General features: G+C 38.3%; 1 protein-coding gene across 1 annotated transcript; it reads right to left on the bottom strand.

The window, feature by feature from the left end:
• Nucleotides 1-773: 773 nt before the first annotated feature.
• mrps22 (mitochondrial ribosomal protein S22) lies at nucleotides 774-25,061 on the bottom strand. The gene is made up of 8 exons (XM_061925376.2): nucleotides 24,867-25,061; nucleotides 23,241-23,395; nucleotides 17,802-17,966; nucleotides 14,771-14,914; nucleotides 12,703-12,786; nucleotides 11,604-11,749; nucleotides 9,879-9,987; nucleotides 774-1,039 (listed from the first exon to the last, which is right to left on the bottom strand). The coding sequence occupies exons 1-8, from the start codon at nucleotides 24,991-24,993 to the stop codon at nucleotides 947-949; spliced, it is 1,023 nt and encodes a 340-aa protein (XP_061781360.2). The 5' UTR covers nucleotides 24,994-25,061; the 3' UTR covers nucleotides 774-946.
• Nucleotides 25,062-25,209: the final 148 nt, after the last annotated feature.

The following is a 25,209-nucleotide window of genomic DNA, read 5'->3' as shown; positions in this document are numbered from 1 at the left end:
TCCAGGGTTTTAATTAATATTTTCTAGAGTTTTGGGGATCCCAAATACACAAAAGCAAGTGGAAATAGGAAAGAAAAGTTGATTTCGCATAATATGACCTCTTGAAATCAAATGCACTCACATAATCATTCAATCAGCCATTTAGCATGGTATGGACTCCCCCTCATCATGGAGACGAAACAAAAAAATGGACAAGACAGCCCCAAAGCCGAAGGCCATCGACAAATTAAACAGCTTGCGCACGAACGGAAATCCCCCACCATTAGCGAGTATGGAAGACAACCTCTATGGTTTCAGTGCGCAGGTGAACAAGGACAAAGACAACGCTCAATGACTTCTCCATTAGGCTACTGTATGCCGTGTTACAGGCTCTGTGTTTTGTTACATTTGTGAAAGAACACAAGCGCCTGTGTAAATATTTCATTTTATAAGTGTACACATGCGGCTTTCAGACTTGTGCGGCCAAGATATGTACAAAATAAAATGTGTCCAAAAATTATATTATATTTATGTGTGCTCAATAGCCCGGAAATTGTGGTATGTAATCATACATACGAAAGCATATGCACACAGATTTGTGGACATCTTTTGTCACTGCAGTGTTTACGGCAGAACATTCCCAAAACATTTCTGATTGGTGAAGTCAGAAACATCTGATTTAGTTATCGAGCTCGAAGATCACCTTGCAGCCTAGTGCGGATGTTTGTCTTGACCTGCAAATTCGAGTAACACGCCATAACATATTTCCTGATATAAAGATAGGGGAAACACTGTTATTCTATCACATTTACAAATACATGTTTATTCATTTCTTTACAATATGCGGTTATGATGCAAACTCTTTAAAAAAACAACAACAGACCAGGATTTGTCAAAGAAGAAGCTATGTTGCCTGTCCTTCAGGTTTCATTGTGGGTTTGTAGAACACGCAGTGGGAGGAAGCGGGTCAAGCAGAAGCGCTCTTACCCACAGTCTGTTGATATGCCTGCAGGGCCAGCTCAATGTAGCCTGACCTCTGGGATTCGTTCTGGGCGTAGATCTGCAGAGACATAAGTCAAGCACACCAAGGTGAAATAAATGTCCCATCTATTGCCTTAGGATGGAGCACATCCTGTTTTGCACATCGATAGTAGTTTTGGAGATTAATTTGAATATTGCATCCCACGGCAACGGGCAGTCAAAAAAGTCCTCCCATTTTCCATATGTGTTATATGGGGCAGCCTTCAGAGATTTCTTTATTAAATTAAAATGATATATTTTTCTATTTATTTTTGTTCCTTTTTGCCAACTAGAATTTCTTATTAGAGGTTTACAAACTAATAATTTGGTAGTTCCATAATTAATTATTTGTTTCCATCTTTTCCCAATTCCTCCAGTTAATTGATTAAATGAAAAGCTTGAACAAGCATCACCATACATAGTTCTAAATTCATCATACTCCATAATCTTACCATTCTCATTGATAATGTCATTGACAAAAATGATTCCTCTTTCAAACATATTTTTCCAAAAGAAAGGCTTTCCATCTATTACAGTATTAGAGTTCATCCATATTATCTACTGCCAAATGTCATCTCTTTTTTCTGGCACATAAAATTGAAAACACCACCATGAGTGGATTGTTTCCTTTATGAACCCCGCCATGTTTCCCAGCAGACTCTCTACATAAGGAAAATGGGAGGGCATCACTTGTAAAAACGGATACAATTTATTTTGATACAGTACATGTTTTTTGTCCAACAGGACACTTGTGTAGCACTCAGTGTTTAGATACATCTTTGGAAACAATTGATGCTTTTAAAGACACATAGCTTCAAGGTTAAGAAGTTTCAGGCCCCCATATTCATATTAATTGTACAAAACCTTTCTTTTAATCTTTTCTGGTTTGCCGTCCCAGACAAAATCGAAGACCCTGCGCTCATAAACTTTAAAAAAGTTTTGTGATGGATCTGGTAATGACAAAAATAAATAAATAGAGGAATAATTAAAGAGTTGACAATAGATATTTTACCATGCAAGGTTAAGGATTTCCCTTTCCATAATTGCAGAATTTTATCCAGCTTTCTTAGTCGATTATCGTAATTTATTGAGCCTAGATCTTCCAGATTCTCTGGGACAACAACACCATGTATGTTAACTGGTCCATCTGTCCACAAAACAGGCACTTTGCATTCCATTCGAAAGGATGTTCCCTTTAAATTTCTGATCCTTAATATTTTACATTTATCATTGTTGTGAAAAGATGTCCAAAAGATTTAGAAGGTTCTGCAAACAATGAGGATTGGGGCTGATAAAGAAGCTTGTATCGCCTGCATAATTGTTATTTTACTTTCAATATTATTATCACTGAGCCCTTCAATATTTTTATTCAATCTAACTTTAATCGTCAATATTTCCATAGCAATAATAAATAAGTATGGAGACAAAGGGCACCCTTGTTTTAGACCTCTTAATAGAGGTATTGCCCCAGAGATGTATCCATTATTGATAATTCTACAGTTTGTTTTATTATATAGCTTCTTGATTCAGCGTAATAAGGAGTTGCCAAAATTGAAAAAAACTAAGCTTTTACAAATAAAATCTAAGCTAATTTTGTCAAATGCCTTCTCCAGATCGGCAACAAAAATGTATCCTCTTTTATTTTACATATTATAATTTTCTATGATTTCTAATAACTGTCTCATATTGTTCCCTATGTTTTTTCCTTGTAGGAAACCTGATTGATCTTGGTGAATAATATTTGACAAAACAGACTTAAGTCGTGTAGCCAAACATTTTGCCAGGATCTTAGCATCGTAATACTGAAGTGTTATTGGTCCCCAATGTTTTAGATAAACTGGGTCTTTATACCAAACATTTATTTCCAGTTTCAATAACAAAGAAATAAGACCTTCTGTTTGAGAATTAGAAAAAAACAATGTTTTATATGAGTAATTAAAACTAGAAAGCAATGGTTTCTTAACCTCTTCATAAAATACTTGATAAACCCCAATAGGTATTCCATCTAATGCTGGGGTTTTCCCTGGATGAAAGGACTTCACATGAATGGCTTTCTTCTGAGTTACATTATTTTTCATAATTTTATGGAAAAAAATTTGTAGTTTCAGGAGGGATTACTGGATTTCAAAAAATATCTTTAAAGTAATTTTCCATTTCTTTCAACAATGTGGTGTGTGTAGCCAATACCTTTCCATTTGTTTTAATAGGCTTGGAAATGTTCTTTTTAGAATGATTTTTTTGTTTGGATATTCAAAAATAATTTTGAACACTTTTCATCCAGATTGCTCTGTTGCAGTCATAACTCTTCAATAATTGTTTTTCAACTAAGTCTGCTAACTCCTCTTGTTTGGCTGTTAAGGAATTCAGATTATCATGACTATCAATGAGTGTTTGTAAATTCTCAATTTCTTTCTTTAATTCCTGTTCTGCCATTTTAAGTTGTTTTATTTTCCATGAAGAGTACGCAATGGCATATCCACTAAAATAACATTTGAAGGCTTCCCAGACTATTTGGGGATTTGATGATCCTACATAATTTGTGAAAAAGTCAGTAATAAATTGCTTTGTTTTTTCAATAAATTCATCATTCTGTAGAAGCATTTGATTAAACTTCCAATATCCGGCCGGGCCCACGTATCAAAAAATAGTCATTACGACTTTCCTGGTTTTGTCTTCTCCATGTATATCGTACAAATCTAGGATTTTTGAATCTCCAGATATCAATTAAATCAAATGCATCCATAACATTTTAATTGAGGATGATAATCCATTGAAGAATTCCCTTTTCGGTCCAGAACTTTATTCAAGGCAACATTAAAGTCCCCCACAGTAATAATTTCCCCGTGTAGTTCTTGCAACATATCACTTATTTATTCAAAAAAGGAAGGTTCATCAACATTTGGCCCTTACAGATTCAAAACACACATATTTTGACCCTGAACAATCATATTCAATATTAACCAGTGTCCTTGTGAGTCTTTTTCCATAGAGTTAAATTGAAAATGTAATTGTTTTTTTTTTTAATCAAAATCATAACACCTTTTTAATTTCTGTGACCATATGAAAAGAAAATTGGACCATCCGATTCTTTTCTCCATTTTTTTTAATCAAAATTTGTTGGATGCATTTTTTGAAGACAAAAAATATTTGTTTTTTTCCTTCAGCCACATAAATGTAAGTTTTCTTTTTCTGTTGTCTGCAAGACCATTGCAATTATAACTAATTATTACAACTTCATTATCGTTCTATAAACCATGTGACCTGAGTAAATTAATTATATATTTTATTGATTCTCTTAATACCATAAGTTTCATAAACATGAAAATCTTGTAACTAAAAACTGCAGTTTTACCTGCTATTTCCGAGGAAACCAATAACCCCTCTAATAAACCCAGACACACCATTCACACCACAGCACACAAGACAAACAAACACATACTACGCAAAATAAATTATTCGCTGACCGTTTCCCCAACATCTAACTACATTGTCCAGTCCCAGATTAAACTGAAAAGCTCCAAACAAAATGTCAATTCATATCCGTCAAGTCGTCACCATGGCGATGTCACGATGACGCAATCACTGCGCGACTTTGTTATTGTTCCTCACATGCTTCTGTACAGCTCACCGTTAACGTACAGTTTATCCACAACAAATGGGTTGTACTTGTATAGCGCTTTTCTACCTTCAAGGTACTCAAAGCGCTTTGACACTACTTCCACATTTACCCATTCACACACACATTCACACACTGATGGAGGGAGCTGCCATGCAAGGCGCTAACCAGCACCCATCAGGAGCAAGGGTGAAGTGTCTTACTCAAGACACAACGGACATGACGAGGTTGGTACTAGGTGGAGATTGAACCAGGGACGCTCGGGTTGCGCACGGCCATTCTCCCACTGCGCCACGACGAGCTTGTTGTCCTTTCTGCCTTAAGGACTTCATAATTGGAATCAACCTACGTCGTTTCTACACCACTTCAGTTGGGTATTGGCTGGTCATGAAGAATGTAGTACCTTTCAGTCTTCTGGAGAGAGCAAGCACTCCGTCTTTGCATTTGGAGTTGGTAAACTTCACAACCGTAGGTCTCGGATTAGCATCCTCCTTGCGTTTGCCAATCCTGTGTGCTCGTTCCATTTGGATCCTCTTGACTTCTTCCTCCGAGATGCCGAGTTGCTCCTGCAGAAAGACTCTAACGAGGTTCTCCGCGATGCTGTAAGTTTCTCCTACATCTTCGCTAATCCCCATGATCAGCAGGTTGTCCCGCATGCTCCTGCAGCGGAGTTCCAACAAGTCCGCCTTTAATTTCTCGTTCTCCGTTGTCAGTCTAGTAGTTTCGAGTTTCAGGCTTGTTACCTCTACTTTTAGCGTTGTCTGTTCCCTTTCTATCTCCTACATTTCAGCGTGATTGTACTCGACTGATCTTTTCAGCTCTGAGACGTCAGTTTTTAGTTCATCCAAAATGTCCAGTTTTCCAAGTTTTTCAACCATAGCTTGCAACATTTTTCGATCGTCCGGAGTAAACGTTGCATTTTCGTCCAAATCACTAGAGGACAATTGATCACGGACACGCTAAGATTCCTTTGATCCGCGTTGTGGCATGGTTGCAGGGGAACAATGGGCCACTCAGCGTTCGAGGGACCTTATCTTCAGCCAAATCACCCTTGTGAGTAGTATATATCTCACCAATTGCGTAGAGGTGGATATATGTAGCAAAAACTACTTCAATCTTGTATCACTGCCATTTATATCATTAAATACTGGGACTTATGTAGAGACGGTCTCAGCTCACGTTGCTCACGGCGGCCATTTTTTCTTTCTGTTCTTTAAGAATTGCCATTTTTAAACATTACAGTTAAGAATGTCAAGAGTGAAAATAAATTAACTAAATGACGTCTTTATGAAATTTGCAGAACGTGCCTTACTACGACTCCGTCTTCTCCCCATCATCCATGTTGTAGTTTTTAGCGCTTCCATAGTAAGTTTATTGACAGATAGAAGTTTGAACGACAATATATGCTAATTTGTATTAAAAACAACAACAGCGGTGGATGCATGTGCATGTACAAGCCAGTCTGCCCCACAACATGAGGATAGAGAAAAAGAAGAAGCTTACTCACTACAACACAGACTACAATGGCGGACTCGCGCAAACCACTTTAAGTAAATGTCTACAATATCTGGAGATATATGCTGAAGTCACAATTGGGAAATATGTCACAAAAGGGGTAAATTCCAAACGGCTCATTTGGAGGAAGTATGAAGGAAGGCAAGATTGTTTTATAAATATCTCTGCAATGCCTCCATGGTTTGATTTAAAATTTTCGGGACTTATGCAGATACCAAATAAACAAAAACAGGTACCAATAGATAAAAGTTGGTTTTGCCAAATAGTTTTCCTTTAAATTGGGTTTGCTAAATACCAATCCATGTTTTGGAAAGGATAGCTCTGTGGTTGGTGACCCTGCTTCATATGTTAAAGTTAAAGTTAAAGATAAAGTACCAATGATTGTCACACACACACTAGGTGTGGCGAGATTATTCTCTGCATTTGACCCATCACCCTTGATCACCCCCTGGGAGGTGAGGGGAGCAGTGGGCAGCAGCGGTGGCCGCGCCCGGGAATCATTTTGGTGATTTAACCCCCAATTCCAACCCTTGATGCTGAGTGCCAAGCAGGGAGGTAATGGGTCCCATTTTTTTTATAGTCTTTGGTATGACTCGGCCGGGGTTTGAACTCACAACCTACCGATCTCAGGGCGGACACTCTAACCACTAGGCCACTGAGTATGGCAAAGAGCCTGGGTTCAAGTCCTAGTCAGGATAAAATAAAACATTGGTGGTATTTATTTTTTATAATAGATGTAACAGTGGTTTGCTGATGACAATTGAATCCCTTTTTTTTTTGATTTACCATATTTTGTAATGCACATGTCGGCAGGTAGAGTATGCACATGTGAGCAGAGGACATCAAAGTACAAAAATTTTACAAAATTATAAGTTACATTTTGAAATACGAATGAACCTTTTTTGGTCGCTTTTTCTGGTGTTTTTTAATTGATGTGTAGGGGCAGCAGAACACGCTGCTTGTCAAGAGCAATACATACTTTTGTGCAAGTCTCCTAAAGTGTCCAATAAGATTAGAACATTTTGCTAGGTTTGAAAAGAAAATCTAGATGCGTCTGAATACTCACTAAGTATAGCGACTGATCCCACAACTTCATTCTCTAGCAGACCAGGTGATTATGAAGTGTGTTAAAAAGCAGCATTACAAAGTCATCTCTACTGGACAAAGCTGTATTCAGACCGTCCCATTAAACATATACTGAACAAAAATATATACGCAACACTTTTGTTTTTGCTCCCATTTTCCATGAGTTGAACTCAAAGATCTAAAACTTTTACTAAATACACAAAAGACCTATTCCTTTCAAATATTGTTCACAAATCTGTCTAATTGTGTGTTAGTGAGCCTTTCTTCTTTGCCTAGATAATCCATTCCACCTCACGGGTGTGGCATATCAAGATGCTAATTAAACAGCATGAATATTGCACAGGTGTGCTTTAGGCTGCCCACAATCAAAGGCCACTCTGCTTGATCGGAGGTGACATGTCCCGTGAGTATGAAGGTCCTGCAAGAACTGGCATGGTTTCAGCTTCCAGGAATTGTGTGCAGATCATTGCAACATGGGGTCGTGCATTGTCATGCTGCAACATGAGGTGATGGTCTCGGATGAATGACACAACAATGGGCCTCAGGATCTTGTCACGGTATTTCTGTGCATTCAAAATGCCATCAATAAAATGCACTTCTGTTCATTGTCCAAAACATACGCCTTCCCATACCATAACCCCACCCCTAACATGGGCCACTCGATTCACAACATTGACCTCAGCAAACCGATGTCCCACACGACGCCACACAAGCTGTCTGCCATCTGCCCTGAAGAGTGAAAACCGGGATTCATCCGTGAAGAGAACACCTCTCCAACGTGCCAGACGCCATGGAATGTGAGCATTTGCCCACTCAAGGCCGATTGGATGTAAAGTCAAATTCTCCGAAACCTTTGGAGACGGCTTATAGTAGAGAAATTAACATTCAATTCACAGGCAACAGCTCTGGTGGACATTCCTGCAGTCAGCATGCCAACTGCACACTCCCTCAAAACTTGCAACATCTGTGGCATTGTGCTGTGTGATAAAAGTGCACATTTCAGAGTGGCCTTTTATTGTGGGCAGCCGAAGGCACACCTGTGCAATAACCATGCTGTTTAATTAGCATCTTGATATGACACACCTGTGAGGTGGGAGGGATTATCTCGGCAAAGAATAAATGCTCACTAACACAGATTTAAACAGATTTGTGAAAACTATTTGAGAGGAATAGGTTTTTTGTGTACCGTATTTTCCGCACCATTAGCCGCACCTAAAAACCACAAATTTACTCAAAAGCTGACAGTGCGGCTTTTAACCCGGTGCGCTTTATATATGGATAAATATTAAGATTCATTTTCATAAAGTTTCGATCTCGCAACTTAGGTAAACAGCCGCCATCTTTTTTCCCGGTAGAACAGGAAGCGCTTCTTCTTCTACGCAAGCAACCGCCAAGGTAAGCACCCGCCCCCATAGAACAGGAAGCGCTTCTTCTTCTACTGTAAGCAACCACCCGCCCCCGGAAGAAGAAGAAAAAACGCGCGGATATCACCGTACGTTTCATTTCCTGTTTACATCTGTAAAGACCACAAAATGGCTCCTACTAAGCGACAAGGATCCGGTTCATGAAAAGACGCAATCTCTCCATCCGCACACGGATTACTATTTCACAGCAACTGATATTCCTGTGAACCGCACTGTGGAACGGGAGCACGTACGGTGAATATTCGCACCACAGGGAATGAGAAGTCATCCTTCACTGTGGTTCTAGCTTGCCATGCTAACTTCCACCCATGGTGATATTCAAAAGGAAGACCTTGCCAAAAGAGACCTTTCCAGCCGGCGTCATCATAAAAGCTAACTCGAAGGGATGGATGAAGAAAAGATGAGCGAGTGGTTAAGGTAAGTTTAAGTTTACGCGAAGAGGCCGGGTGGCTTTTTTCACGCAGCTCTGTCCATGTTGATATACCGGTACGTATGTTTGTGATTGCACATTTGCGTACATTTTGGGAGTGAACAGAGTTGTTAGAACGCTGGTTTTTAATATATTATTAAAGTTTGACTGACCTATCTGACTGTTTTTTTGACATTCCTTTAGCGCAGTTAGATGCGGCTTACAACACGGGGCGGCTTATTGGTGGACAAAGTTTTGAAATATGCCGTTCATTGAAGGCGCGGCTTTTAACCCAGGGCGCCTTATGATGCGGAAAATACGGTATATAGTCAAAGTTTTAGATCTTTGAGTTCAACTCATGAAAAATGGGAGCAAAAACAAAGGTGTTGCATTTATATTTTTGTTCAGTGTATATGCAATGTATTTTATGAGCAAGGGCATAACTAATTGCAACAGTCCTGGTCCAAAAGTATTTGTGTCAGACCACCATAAATAACTGAAAAAATGGGAAATACTTTATGCTGATTGTGAGATTTTATACCATCTCTAGGGATTAATGATGGCAGTAGAATGATAAACATGTCTACTGCACTTCCGTTTTTTTAAATTAAATGTTGTCACTTTCCAATGCATCAAGGCCAAAGAGTTGTGAGTACTACTACGACATGATGTGACCGAAACCTGGACCTCAGCGATGCCAACGCAACCTTGATTTCTGCTCTTAACAGCAAGACTGCAAGAATCAACCTGGGAACGCCTTTTATCAACCCAGGACAGTTTTGACATTCACAAGGTTAACACTCAATAACCTTGGTTGCAATGTTCTCACCGTGAGAAGGTCAGTGCCTGTGGCCTGCTGGCTGGAAGCCTCCTGGGCCGACTTGCTGTGAGGGTGTACGAGATGGAAGAGAGATACGAGGCTCACCGCATCCTGCACCCTGAAACACAAAAACATGTTTGTTTTACCTCGTAGGACTTTACATTGGCTTGTATACTGGACAGAAATTGGCTATTATTGGACAATTAGTATAATTGACTCAATCTTATGTTGGTTTTGAAGCTGTAATAGCTTGACATATTTAATTTTATCAATCAATTAAATTTAAGACCTTTCTCACACCTCATGCTCACATTTACACAACTAGAAAGACTTCGTGTAGTTACTTATTGATGATATTTTTGGCTTGTAAGTAAAACAACATGTGTAATTTATGGAATATAATCTCCTCTTGGAAGAGGATTTTATTGATGATTTAGCTATTATTTGTATTTATTATTATAATATAAATGTATCATTACTAGTCAGAATAGTCCGCTAGGTAATTATCTCCAAATGCATTTCATTAATATTGCCAGAGAATGTACAGTATTTATCAAAATCAAAGAAAAAAACAGGAACAGTTTTTATACTGCTTATAGTGTTTTGGTTGGCTCAATTGTCCTTATCACAAATCTGTCAAAATGCATTTTAACGAGGGCGTCCAATGTGTTACTGATATCGGAAATCAGTCCAATATCAGCAAATAGCAAGTATTAGATTATATCGGCTTGCATCTAAAATCTTACACAAGCTGTCCTTGTGCAAAGCTGCACAGTCAGTTGACATATAAATGTCATCCAATAAACACACAAGGTTGGTCTTGTCTTGCATTTCAGTGAAGTCATTTATAAAAGGTAAACATGGTAGGCTATAGTCTACTAGGAGCGAGCAGCTATGCAACAGCTAAGCACACAATAAGTATCCTTAATTCAGCAAATTCAGCAGTCTAAAAACATTTGTCATTAAAAATATCAAAAAATTATATTTGCATATTACTTACATATACAAGTGTATTAAAAAGTATCCAGTACCGAAAGTGTCCGCATCATTTAACTTATGACATCATGAGCTTAGTTTATTGAATTATTGTGGCTACTGTTGCCCAAAAAAATAAAAAATACTACTCCACTTCAACTTTAAGACAGCATAAGACCATTCCAGACAGCTAATAAATAGGTTTCTGTTTTCATAACTACCATTGTTCTCTGAGTAATTTCACGTGATCAAGCCTTTTCTAACAATGAACACTACAAACAAACCAACAAACCAACTTACAAACCAAACAGTCCAGTTGCGATCGATTGAATGCCCTGAGAATACAATAACCTGGATGAATGAGACCAGCCATAGACAATGCATCCATCCATTTTCTACCGCTTGTCCCTTTCGGGGTCGCGGGAGTGGTGGAGCCTATCTCAGCTGCATTCAGGCGGGGGTACACCCACACTAGGAAATAATAAAAGCACTGGAAGTATGATTTGTGCTGATATCGATATTGTTAGTATCCGTATCGGTCAATACTCAAAGCTCCAATTTTGGGTGTTGTATTGGAAGTGAAAAAGTTGTAACGGGACACCCCTAATTTTAACTGATGTCATGTGGCACAACAGTAAAGAGACGCCTGCTAAGTCAATACTGGCCAAGTATGTAGAAAAGCAAAATGCAGCATAGGAAATAATAGAGAATACATTGAATAAAGCCTTGCATGTAACATGTAAACTGTTTAAAACTCACAATTCCTTTTTCAGCATGTCCACAATGAGGCCATCAATCCTGTGTGCGTTGACCAGGTACCAGGCCATGCCACCGAAGTGCCTGGTGGAGCGAAAGAGATCATATTTCCCATGTTTGTCCAAATCCTCATAGGTGGCAGCGTGCACCTGAAACACACATTTGGCAAATCCTATTGTTTATGTAGATGCCCATATCTGCTGTACAGATTTAATTTAGAAAAGAGAAGTGTGGCATACTTCTCTTGCTGCCTTTTTTGTATTTGACTTTATTAAATGTTTGGGTAGCATTTTATTGAACAAAACAGTTTTCTTTTAAGTAATATAAACATTATATAAACAGACACCGTCTTTTAAAAGGCGCACACTCGCACTCACATGCTTCTCTCCTAAACTTCTCTCAATTGCATTTGACTTTTATTTAATTTTTTTTTTTTTAAACGTTAATTACTCTCCCTACTAATTATTTACATTTATTAAAGAGTACTTTCATTAGTAATTAAATTACTTGTTTGGTTAGGTAACAAGTAAATATAAAAGCAATTTTCAGAACACTGGTAGTAACGGTAATGTGGTGTTGTGTTTAAACAATTTGCACATTTTGTTTAAAATACAGATACATATTGTATATAGCGAGGATATCAGTTTTGGTCCAAATCACCCAGCCCTGGGTGAGGCCCTGAAGGTCATCATGTCATGTGTAATGAAACAGTCTAATAAAAAGGCTATATAAACATAATACATATATTTTAAGACAAATCTGTATGTTTTTGTTCAATATTAGTATTAACATTTCATCATTTCTATTTCCTGCCGCCAGGGATGTGAAAGTGCCTGATTTGATATGCAGTTGAGCCTGCTTTTTAAACGTTAATATTGCTGAAGATCACCATTATTTAATCATGGAAACTAAAATTGTTGTGATTAAAATGTGATTAATTGGGCAGTCTTGGACTGAATAACCTTTGGGGATTTTCCTCTCATTTAATTTCAAATTTTATAAGACAATAAAATTAAAATGTCAGCACGAACACTGATATTAGCTATCAGCACATCTCCACAACTCTGCAGCTTAGATAAGAGCGAAGTCAAGATTAGCTCACCTTGATGTACTCTGATGAGTCAGGTTCAAATTGAACCAGGCATAAGTCCAACACATCCTTGTGTCGGTCCTGGGAGAATAATATCTTGGGGAAAAAAGGAAAAAGTCTTTATTATGGTTCTGAGGCCGTACAACCAACTTTTTTTTTACCCATTTTTAACGGTTTAGGTGTAATTGGGATCCCGATAAATCCCGTAAAAGTGAAATTAAATCATGGACGCAGAGATATTTATACAATAATCTTGCCTTTTTCCAAACTTGCTACAAACGAGCCGTTTGGAATTTGAGACTTTAGTGATTTCCAAAAAACATAAAAATCACGTATAATGTTTGGGCTTCATAACTATTGATAAAGGTGACGCTTTAAGCGCTGCAAGCGCGGCTTTAAAACATGCCTCGCTAAAGGTGGCAATTATTGTTACCACGTTAGCGTCAAAGTTAGGTAAACATTTAAATAACAAACATTCAGATCTACACAAGGAGTTTAAAGAATGACATGTAATATTGTAGTTAACTAGCTCCCCTGTTGGGCTCATACAGTTACGGAGATGCGCACACAGCTGCTTGGCTTGTTGCCAATTATTATTAGCGCAGTCCAAATCGGCACCACCCACGTATCGTGAACTAATGCAAGTGAAATGACAGAATTTTGTAACAAATTCCTCCGATTTGTGTTTTATGTTTTACAATGTGTGTTTTACCTGCTACATGTGGACTTTTAGCCCCAGTATTTTTTTTTAGTATTTACCGGTACTAGTCTACAGTCCCCCGCAACCCCAAGAGGGACAGGCGGTAGAAAATGGATAGATGGTTGTATTTGTTTTATAGCACAGAGTACATACAGACCAAGAGCGGCAACCATAAATCATGGAGCATTTAATACAATGTCAGTAAATATTTCTATTGTGTTATAACCTGCGGTAATCTGAGATTATGGCAGACTATGTTATAAATTGTTCCTTGAGTGCAATAATAAAAAGTCTAGTGCAATAGGAAAACGTATGTTTATTGTATCGTAATATTTTCTGTTAAAAAGAAGCCAATAATGACATTTTTTGTGGTTCCTTTTATTTGGAAAAGTATCGAAAAGTATCAATACATTTTTTGGTACCAGTACCAATACATTGGTACCGGGACAACCTTAGCAGTATATTAATTTCACAGACACTTCACAACGTTTGCTTTTCCCTTCAACAAATACTAATAATCATGACAGACTTCATGAGAGATAAATATGACTACATTGGAACAAATGTTGAGCCATAACCTTATATTTTTGAGCCTGAATATACGGAGTATGATCTACAAATTTTAAATTGCTAAACAGATGCAGCTTTAGTGAAACATTAAGCATAATGCAGCAGTATTCTTAAGTGCTGAACAAGATATACAAACTATGAACATAATAAAACAATCACATACTGGACAATGTTTGCTCTTACTGTGAAGCAGACAGATGAGATGTTCATATCTTCCCGTTTAGATGAAGGATTAATCATAATCCTCATGAAGGGTTTAAAAAAAGTGCTGCAAACAAGTGTTTTTTTCGTGTCCTTCTCGCTATTGGATGTCAAAGTTGACCAACTTCTCAGTTTATGGCCACAGCCGTCTACTATCCAGGTGAGAGGAATGATTTATAATTTGGAATTAACTTTCACCAGTTTGCCGGCTCAATAAATCAATATAATAGCATAAGCTAGTTAGCTCTCTGTGATCAATGCACCGCTAAAAATAGTTTGTCTGTGTTAGCGCTTATAATAACAATGGCAGTTTTTGATATTTTTTCTAAAAGGCTATATGAGTAGAATAGAGGACCTCCCATGAGCTGCATTGTTAGCCACCTTGTACTTGCCGTATTTACCAACTTAGAATGCAATAAAAAAAAACAGAAAAGAAAACCATAAATTCTTGTCTTACATAAGAATTGTGAAAGATTGGCAAAAAAAAAAAAAAAAATTGCAGTTCCCCTTTTAGTTTAATAAGTTAATTGCTGTACTACCATAAAAACCAGATTGACAGGAGTAGAAATAATCATAATGTGAAGAGTATTCCACCCTGCCTAGTCTTACCTTTACATTCTCCTCCTTGAAGAGGGGAGGTATGGTAATTCTGCGTCCATCTTTTGGGAAGTACACTTGAATCAACCGGTCTCTTTCCTCCCAGGTTGCTTTCCTTAGCTTCCCGTCGGTCTCCCTGACAACAATGAACCTTTCCTAAAAAAAAAACATTTATTTCACACAACCAAACTAGGAAACATAAGGGAGCACAATCACATTTGATTTCAGTACACATGACATTTACACACTTAAGAGTAATTGAGTACTGTACTACTTTTACCATAGCAGTGATGTCCACTTGACAGCTATCATCTGCATTTACATCTATATAATACATTCAAAAGTGAGCAAAAAAAACTGACTATACTGACATACAAGGGTTTCCCAAATTGTCACATTTTTCTTGAGGATCAAAGCACTTCATTTAATCAATCAAATCCACAATCTTTATTTAATGTTCCTATTCTGAATTTCTTGTTTATATTTTGTCTCTGGTAAAATACAATTACAACAAAAATAATTATTTGTTAAGTGGAGGATCAAATAATTACTTTTCCAACTGTAATATTTGTAATTAAGTTAGTTGTTTTTTTCCATTTCTGATGGCACTATCAAATAAATATTTTGTGTCGAGCGTTTCCCCTAGAGTGACATTACATGTAGCGGTGGGGGCGTGGTCAATATGACATCATTTGGATTTGCAATAATGCATTTATTTTCTTTAAAAAGGCTAAACACATATGTTATGTATGTTTAAAAACAAATGTGTTATTAGTTATCAGTAATAACTAGTGATGTCCGATAATTGCTTTATTGACGATATCCGATATTGTTCAACTCTTAATTACCGATTCTGATATCAACCGATACCGATATATACAGTCGTGGAATTAACACATTATTATGCCTAATTTTGTTGTGATGCCCCGCTGGATGCATTAAACAATGTAACAAGGTTTTCCAAAATAAATCAACTCAAGTTATGGAAAAAAATGCCAACATGGCACTGCCATATTTATTATTGAAGTCACAAAGTGCATTATTTTTTTTAACATGCTTCAAAACAGCAGCTTGGAAATTGGGACATGCTCTCCCTGAGAGAGCATGAGGTTGAGGTGGGCGGGGTTGGGGGTTGATATTATCGGACAGCTCTAGTAATAACATATTTGTTCTTATGTTATCAGACTTAGCTTTATTTGCAAAGTATGTTTAACAGAATTTGACTTGGTAGACTGCTGTGCTCTCTTTGTTCAATGCAATTTCAATTGTTGCTGCTTATTGGAAAAGGTAAAACAGGCAACACTATAGTATGTCCTCCTTGAATGTTGCAATTTACTTTGCCAAATATGTAAACAGTCCTTTGGATTAGAGATGAAAAAAATAACTTTGGGCTTTGTTGATATTCTCTACAATGAAGTCACTGTAAAACTAACCACATTAAGGAAAGTGCATTATATATACACATGAAGTGCACATACATGTAGTAAACCGTTAAATTAATAATTTTGTTTGGAATAAACTGAAAAAAACAATACAATTATGCAGGATGAAGGTTGAGCTCTGATGCCGTGTGCTTAACGCTTATGTATAATGGACAATCTCTGTGACAGGCTAACCAAAATTAGCATGGACGATCGCAGGGCACATACTGTACATAGACAAACAATTATTCACACTCACATTCATACCTATGGACAATTCACAGTCTCCAATGAAACTAACATACTTATTTTTGGAATGAAGAAGGAAGCTGGAGTACCCAGGGAAAACCCACACACGTTCGGGACACTAGTGATGGGTCCGGCAACACCGATGCATCGGCGCATGCGTCGAGCTCAAAGAGCAAAACCCTGTGTCGGAGCGCGTACCGCTTTTAGAAAGTCACGTGACCGAAACAGCTCATGATCGGTCACGTGACCGATACGCAAACTGTGTCGCACACCCGCCTCCTCTGTGCCCTGTGAGCGGGTCTTTTCTACAGCCGGAGAAATAATAACTAAGAAGAGAAATCGTCTAAAATGTAATGTGTTGGAAAAACTGTTTTTTTTTTAATAAAAGTGTGTAAATAAAAAAAATTAAAAAATCCCAGTCCACAAGCATCCTCATTCACAACACGTTCTCTTAGATTTCCATGTTTTGATACATGTTCACATTATTTATTGACTGTATCTAAAAAAGATAAAAATATATTTTTATTTAAATGAAGATATTAAATAATCCTAAATGAAATACAATGACTTGGTTTATATTATTGTGTATACTAGGTCATAAAATCAGTGTCAGTTGAGTCGGTCCATAGGTTGCCTGTAGGGATTTTTAATGTCCAGCAGATGTCAGTATTTAGTGACACATTATCAATACAGTTTTGCAATGTGTCGAAACGCTTCATGACGCCTCATCAACCCATCACTACGGGACACCATACATTCACTACACAGAGACGTCCTAACAAAGGTTCGTAGACGCAGTTTAAAGTTAGACGTTATTGTTGGTAGCAATGTCAAATGAATTTGGGTAGTTTACACAGACTTGAACAAGAAATGCTTAAAATAACTTGAACTACCTTTCTCTTTAACTTTATCTCCTTAAGTTTGCTGGGTGTCAACTCCGTTCCTGACAGGAGATTTAGATGCATGTTTTTTTGTATGATATTTGAGATGTTTTTCAAACGTATGTAAATAATAGACTATGAAGTATATACCTGTATATGTATACAATATATTACTAAAATTAGTTTCATGTAAAAAAACACGTATTATGAATGTGTGGCGGCATTTATCTTGCAGTGGCAATGCGCCACAGTCATTTACAAGTAGGGGAAACCATGGTGTTACGAAAACATCTTCAGACAGCTGGAACAAAATGTGGTTAATCATCCTGTTAGAATAATTTACCCTTTTAATTGCATTTCTACACAACTGCAGGCTGTGATTCAAACTAAGAAGCATTGCTGCATGCATTGTATCGTACGTTAGAAGACAATTATAAAAAAGTTGAACTCCTTGCAAGAGTACAAGTGTACTGCACTTAATGAAGTACATACCCTGTGTGGAATATGATAGGTTATGTCTGTGAAGACATATTTGGCTGTATCCATGCCATCCAGGACTGTGTCCACAGACAATACATCATTGATGGGCTTCCTCTCTGGTAGAACAGGAGGCATTTGCAGCATCTTCTTAGCCTTCTCTTCAGCTGACTTCATTGCCTGGAAACATATTTATGTGAAACACTTTTAAGTTGCATGTAGGGATGTATAGCTGTATATTTGTTGGTACCATTTCCTTATGAGTCAGTACAAGAGGACCGTTAACATTCTGGACTAACAATAAGGCTATATATACTTTTCTTTTATCCAGCTGACCGTCGGAATTATGACACGCATGCTGTCCAATTGTTTTAGGTGCCACTGCAAAGCATAAAAAAGACACGGCAGAAAAAGCCAATCAGAGTCAAATTTTTACTGCCCCCTTCCGGGTACCAGGTACGCAGAAGTAAGCCGAATCATAGATTTAGGAGTGATTGGAATCGCGTCAAACAGAATCGAAATGTGTAAAGTCGTGGTAACGGGCTTAATGTGACTGAGATGCTGTCATTGAGAGGAAAAGGTGAAATCATGTTTACGTGGACCCTATATTTGACAAACACTCCCCTCCATGAAGCCTGGCCAGCACTCTAGTCGGCAACCCCGCTCCCTTCTCGGGCCATCTCTGTGCCTGCTTCTCTTTGACACGCGGCACAACCAAACTAACTCCAAAATGCAGAGCCAAACCGTTCCTAAATTACTTCTACGTGTCAGGTGATATGCTTCTTTTGCAAATTTGATGACTACTTGTCATCCAAAAGCTGTGTGAAAAATGAATTGGTAAGGTAATGACAACTCGACAGCTTCTAATACTATAGTTGGACCATTAATTACTGATGCATCTTTGCATGTGCTTTCTTTTACTTGAAAGCATGTGAATTCTAATTTATTGGTGTATAATTATGTTATTTTGCTTTTTCTTATTTAGTTTAGTTTTTTACTTGCTAATTATGTTAATACAATGTTGCACTAATCCTGAGTTGATTTGTTTTTGTACAGATGCTGGCAGGTTAAAAACAATTAAAAAATTAGTGATATTAATCGAAATTGGATGATTTTTTTGTTTGCCATATTGCCCAGCCTTAGAGTCTGATTATCAGCCAAGAATAATCCCAAATAAGGAAGCAATCATATAAAAAAAATAATACATCTAATAAAAAAAAATGTTAAACTCTGCCTCTCTTTGACATGCAGCACTACCAAACTAGCTCCAAATTGCAGAGCCAAACCGTTCCTAAATGACTTCTACGTGTCAGGTGATATGTTTCTTTTGCAAATTTGATGACCACTTGTCATCCAAAAACTGTGTGAAAAATTATTTGGTAAGGTAATGGCAACTTGACAGCTTCTAACACTATAGGTGGACCATTAATTACTGATGCATCTTTGCATGTGCTTTCTTTTACTTAAAAGTATGGCTGGGCGATATTACCTTTTTTATATTTTAAGGCCATATCGCGATACACGATATATATCTCAATATTTTGCCTTAGCCTTGAATGAACACTTGATACATATAATCACAGCAGTATGATGATTCTATGTGTCTACATTAAAACATTCTTCTTCATACTGCATTAATATATGCTACTTTTAAACTTTCATGCAGAGAAGGAAATCACAACTAAAAAAATCACTATTTTTTTCATACGGTGTTGATCTGGAAATGTTTACCTCTGCATTTTGATGGTGTGGGCGTGTGGCACCGAACGATGTTGACGTGCGGAGTGAGCACTTTTCATTCTCTAGCAGGTGACTTTTCAAATGATGCTACATATTAGCAGTGTAGCCGAGTGTCCTGGGTTCGCCTATACAGTGTATTTATCTAATAAAATAATAAACGGGAGACATTAGAGCAGGTTTGGTAGCCACCGCTTCTTTAATGTCAACATCACACACCTCCTTCCACAACCACACACACCCTACGTCACAGCCCTACGGCAACAACTCTGGAGGGACAAAACCCCTCCTCCTTACCTAACACACCTGAACTGTTTGTTACAGCAGTAATGCTACTTTTTATAGCAACGCTTTTGCCCCACACTTGACAAATTACGGTTGTCTGTACGACATATTCCCACTTGAAGTCAAACCACCGCCAGACGATGGACCCCCTGCTGTTTTTCTTGGGAATTAATTCTTCCTTCATTTGTTACCAGATTCGCACCTTCTTTCTCTCGTATTACCGCTGGCATCACAGCTAACGTTAGCTATGCTGCTACCTCTCTGCTCGGGGAGGGCGTGTACGTATGTGACGTATGTAAGAAGGCGAGCTTGTTGTCTGTGAGAAGCAGAGACAGGAAAGAGCGAGGAGAGCTTGTAGTGTAATGTCCGCAGCTAAAAGCAACTGCTTGAGAACGTATACTTGATATCACGATATAGTCATTTTCTATATCGCACAGAGAAAACCCCGCGATATATCGCGTATATCAATATATCGCCCAGCCCTACTTGAAAGCATGTGGATTTGAATATATTGGTACATAGTTATGTTATTGTGCTTTTTCTTATTTAGTTTAGTTTTTCCACTTACTAATCCTTTTAGTAAAATGTTGCAATAATTCTGAGTTTATTTGTTTTTGTACAGATGCTAGCAGGTTAAAAACAATGTAAAAATGTGTGATATTAATTGAAATTGGATGTTGTTGTTTTTTTTTTGCCATATCACCCAGCCTTAGTCTGATAATTGGTAACCTGACTCTCGCCAGATTTTTGTAGTTTGCTGAGCTCCACACATGAATCTGGGATTGAGGGCAATGCAAAGTCCTTCAAGATAGAATAAAATAATAACCAATCAGGATCGCCGGGCGGGATTTCATAGATGTGACGTAGCGCCGAAGCGACTGTTTGATTCAAACAACAATGGCGGCACGCAGCGAGGAGTCGTTTGCTGACATTGATTCTGCTATTGCAACTGTTTTGTCGAATCAATCAGATATTCATTCTTTAAAAGATGAACAGAGAACGGTTTTGAAGGCATTTATTAACTTTTCGCTCTGTCGTTAACCAATATGTCGGCTGTTCTGTTTTGGATTTCCCAGCTTCGCTCTCATCAGCATCACGGGTTGATTTTGATGTGAGTGGTTGAAGTAGCACGTCATTTAAGATAACGAACAAGTGGTTTATCCAATCACATACAATGATTTTTTTTTTTTTTTACAAGGCCCCACCTTCTGAAATACATCTCCTATCGAGAAGTCCCAGATCCTTGTGTGGAGCTCAGCGAACTACAAGGATCTGGCGAGAGTCAGGTTAGATAATCGGCTAAGAATAATCACAAATAAGGAAGCAATAATATACAAAAATAATACATCTAATGAAAATTGTAAAAACTGCATTTTATTTCCACATCTTCATTTACACTAATTGTAGAGATGTCCGATAATGGCTTTTTTGCCGATATCTGATATTCCGATATTGTCCAACTCTTAATTACCGATTCCGATATCAACCGATACCTACCGTATTTTCCGCACTATAAGGCGCACCTAAAAACCACAAATTTTCTCAAAAGCTGACAGAGCGCCTTATAACCCGGTGCGCTTTATATATGGATAAATATTAAGATTCATTTTCATAAAGTTTAGGTCTCGCAACTACGGTAAACAGCCGCCATCTTTTTTCCCCGTAGAAGAAGCGCGCGGTGCATGCTGGGATATGTGACGTTTCATTTCCATTTGTGTGTTTATGTAAAGACCCCAAAATGGCTCCTATTAAGTGTGTTGTCTGTCTAATTATAAATAATGCAGACGAGGCGTGTTAACTGAGTTCTCAACGTTTACTTACAGCGTGCTCATAACCACATTCTAACTCCCAGCATACAACGCTTCTCAGGGCTACCGCGCATGCTCGTAACTATCGTTGCATGCTCGGTAGTGTAGTTGTTATATTTGCTAGCTCATAACAGCACATTGAGAGACACGCTTACGCGCTTAATTCAATACTCGCCGTCATTCCGGGTGGATTGACAAAAGACCTCCAGCCGCTAGATATTGGTGTCAACAGGGCATTCGAAGCTAGACTGCTAACTGCGTGGGAACAATGGATGACAGAAGGCGAACACACCTTCACTAAGACGAGGAGGCAGCGCCAGACGACGCCAACATCTGCCAGTGGATCGTAAATTTGCCCAACTTTTCACTTCGGACACCGAAGACGAAGGATTTACGAATGAAGAATAACTTCAGAAAGTGAGCGCTATGTTTATTTTGTGTGTTGTGACATTAACGTTCGAGCAACATTATGTTGCTATTGCTCTGCACTATTTTGAATTTTACTATGTTTGTGATTGCACATTTGCGTACATTTTGGGAGTGAACAGAGTTGTTAGAACGCTGGTTTTTAATATATTATTAAAGTTTGACTGACCTATCTGACTGTTTTTTTGACATTCCCTTTAGCGCAGCGTAGGCGCGGCTTATAGTCCGGGGCGGCTTATTGGTGGACAAAGTTATGAAATATGCCATTCATTGAAGGTGCGGCTAATAATCCGGTGCGCCTTATAGTGCGGAAAATACGGTATATATACAGTCGTGGAATTAACACATTATTATGCCTAATTTTGTTGTGATGCCCCGCTGGATGCATTAAACAATGTAACAAGGTTTTCCAAAATAAATCAACTCAAGTTATGGAAAAAAAATGCCAACATGGCACTGCCATATTTATTATTGAAGCCACAAAGTGCATTATTTGTTTTAACATGACTCAAAACAGCAGCTTAGAATTTGGGACATGCTCTCCCTGAGAGAGCATGAGGAGGTTGAGGTGGGCGGGGTTAGGGGCGGGATTGAGGTGGGGGGGTATGGGTTAGCGGGGGTGTATATTGTAGCGTCCCGGAAGAGTTAGTGCTGCAAGGGGTTCTGGGTATTTGTTCTTTTGTGTTTATGTTGTGTTACGGTGTGGATGTTCTCCCGCAATGTGTTTGTCATTCTTGTTTGGTGTGGGTTCACAGTGTGGCGCACATTTGTAACAGTGTTAAAGTTGTTTATACGGCCACCCTCAGTGTGACCTGTATGGCTGTTGACCAAGTATGCGTGGCCTCTCTTGTGTGTGTGAAAAGCCGTAGATATTATGTGATTGGGCCAGCACGCAAAGGCGGTGCCTTTAAGGTTTATTTGCGCTCTGTGCTTCTACCTACGTCCGTGTACACAGCTGCGTTTTAAAAAGTCATCAATTTTACTTTTTGAAACAGAAACCGATAATTTTGAAACCGATCATTTCCGATATTACAATTTAAAGCATTTATCGGCCGATAATATCGACAGTCCGATATTACATCTGATAAGAGCACCTATGAACACACCAGTTTCGATAAGGAATATCGATATTGGTATCGATAAAATCCTAACGATATACATCCTTAGTTACATGTGGGAATAAAAAAAATGAAGGTACCTGCTGTAGTTGCTCATCTGTCATAAGTTTATAAGTAGGTGGCTTCAGCTCCTGTTTAAGGGGCTGGAACACTTTATGCAAGTCCAGACCTGTTATCCTGCTGAGGATGTCCTGCACAACTGGATGTGTGAATTGAGGCTTTGCATTGTCTTGGACTAAGAGAGAGAGAGAGAGAGAGAAATGCACTAGTTATTATTTTTCACAATTTATTAATGGCATGGGGTGAACTTTGCACATACACTTCATGCCTCCATTACAATGACATGTGATCAATGTAGACCTTGTAATAAAATAATCGGACATCCAAGCCTATGCCAACGTATACATGGTGTTTACGTGACGTCACACATCCGGGTTATCCCGGGTCATCCGCCATCTTGGGAGGCAAACAAAACACACCTGGCCTAGTTGACACGCTTCACGATTATTGACAATAGCTTCGAGCAAACACTGGTGAAAGGCGCATAATGGTTATTTCCTGTTGGGTGAATGGATGTACAAATCGACGGGATGGATCAGTGCAGCGAGGATTTTTCAGTATTCCTAAAATTAGACACAACGAAGGAGAACAGACAAGGAAAATCAGCGAGGAGAGACGACGCTTGTGGTTGGCAAGCATCAACAGGAAAGAGGAGCCATCTCAACATTCCAAAATATGTTCTGATCACTTTGTAACAGGTAGGATTACGTCTCAATCTGTTTATTAAATATTTTAGAACGATGTATTGTTTATTTTTTTGTCAATTTGCTATTCTCGAAGCCCTTTATGGGATGGACCACGAAAGCCCCCCCCCCCCCTCAGGATATATAGCGCCCATCTCAGCCCAGGTTGCTTGTACACGAAATGAGTTGTAGATCTCAATGGATAAAATTAAATAATAAATTAACAAATTTATCACATATATAAATAAATATAAGTGGATGGGAGAGGACAGGCTTGGGCAGACTCCCCTTATCCTAAGGAGTCCGACGTGTCCTCGCTAAACACATGGTTTTAATGTACGTTATATATACATACCCTGCCCACTACAAGCACTTTCTCGTTTGCAGTCATGCTTTTAACGTCGCTGACCCATCCATTAATAAACTGGTTGTACGCCTCCAGAGACTTGAATGCCCTCAATTCCTCCATTGTATAGGCACTGGTGTAATTGACGAGGTAGTTCAAAATGTCTATGTACGTTATGGCCGGGAGGCATTTGTGGTCATACGTGAAACTTTGTTTCGGCACTTCGTACGGGTCAACGCCTATGCATTGTGTCTTCTGGTTGTATCTTTCCAACGTCTGGTTGTCCAAGCCTTCTTTATACTTCTTTTTTGCTGGTTTCTCGGCCATTATGCATACGTTTGTGAACGGGTTCGTATATATGAATTTGCTGATGTTGTACCGGTGCGCTTGCCTTTCAAAATGGCGGATCGCGCGGAGCATCATGGGAAATCAGTCGGGCGTGAAAACTATGTATTAACTCTCACTAATAAAACATAAAAAAAACAGATGATGAAAAAGCAATTTGAAAAGAAAATATTTTTAGGACAATATAGAAGATGAAGATGTGTACTCACGACACATCACAAGGTCAGTTGTTTGTTTTAAACGTGTTGTCATTAATACCGTAAAATGCCTACCGTTTTCTTGACTATCGCTGCAAAATCTTCTGGTGCTACATTTTAACAACAAGCTGTTGCTCCTCTGGACATTTTTTATCCAAAAATAGCCTCGAAATAAACACCGCGCTGTATCATGTGCTGCCATGTTTGTTCTTCTTCTTCGACTGCCAGCTCTTCTTTGTCTTCTTCTACGCCGCTAGACATTCTGACCAGTTTTGCCCTATACTGCCACCCTCAGCTCAAGAAAATGTGACTTCCAATTTAAAAAGCAAACAAAAGTCCATCCATCCATTTTGTACCGCTTGTCCCCTTTTGATTAAATAATATCAAATAAATATATAAATAAATTATAACATTTGAC

Source organism: Nerophis lumbriciformis, linkage group LG30 (assembly GCF_033978685.3).
Source record: "Nerophis lumbriciformis linkage group LG30, RoL_Nlum_v2.1, whole genome shotgun sequence".
NCBI classification, from domain to species: Eukaryota; Metazoa; Chordata; class Actinopteri; order Syngnathiformes; family Syngnathidae; genus Nerophis; species Nerophis lumbriciformis.
This window is presented reverse-complemented; position numbering and strand designations above follow the sequence as displayed.

What these genes read in the sequence shown, in the direction of transcription:
- mrps22 (XM_061925376.2), bottom strand. Translation starts at nt 24,993, where the DNA reads ATGGCAGCACATGATACAGCGCGGTGTTTATTTCGAGGCTATTTTTGG. An exon ending in ACTCATCAGAGTACATCAAG is followed by an intron (nt 11,750 to 12,702) that starts GTGAGCTAATCT and finishes TGTGTGTTTCAG; the next exon opens with GTGCACGCTGCCACCTATGA. An exon ending in CAGGCACTGACCTTCTCACG is followed by an intron (nt 1,040 to 9,878) that starts GTGAGAACATTG and finishes ATGTCTCTGCAG; the next exon opens with ATCTACGCCCAGAACGAATC.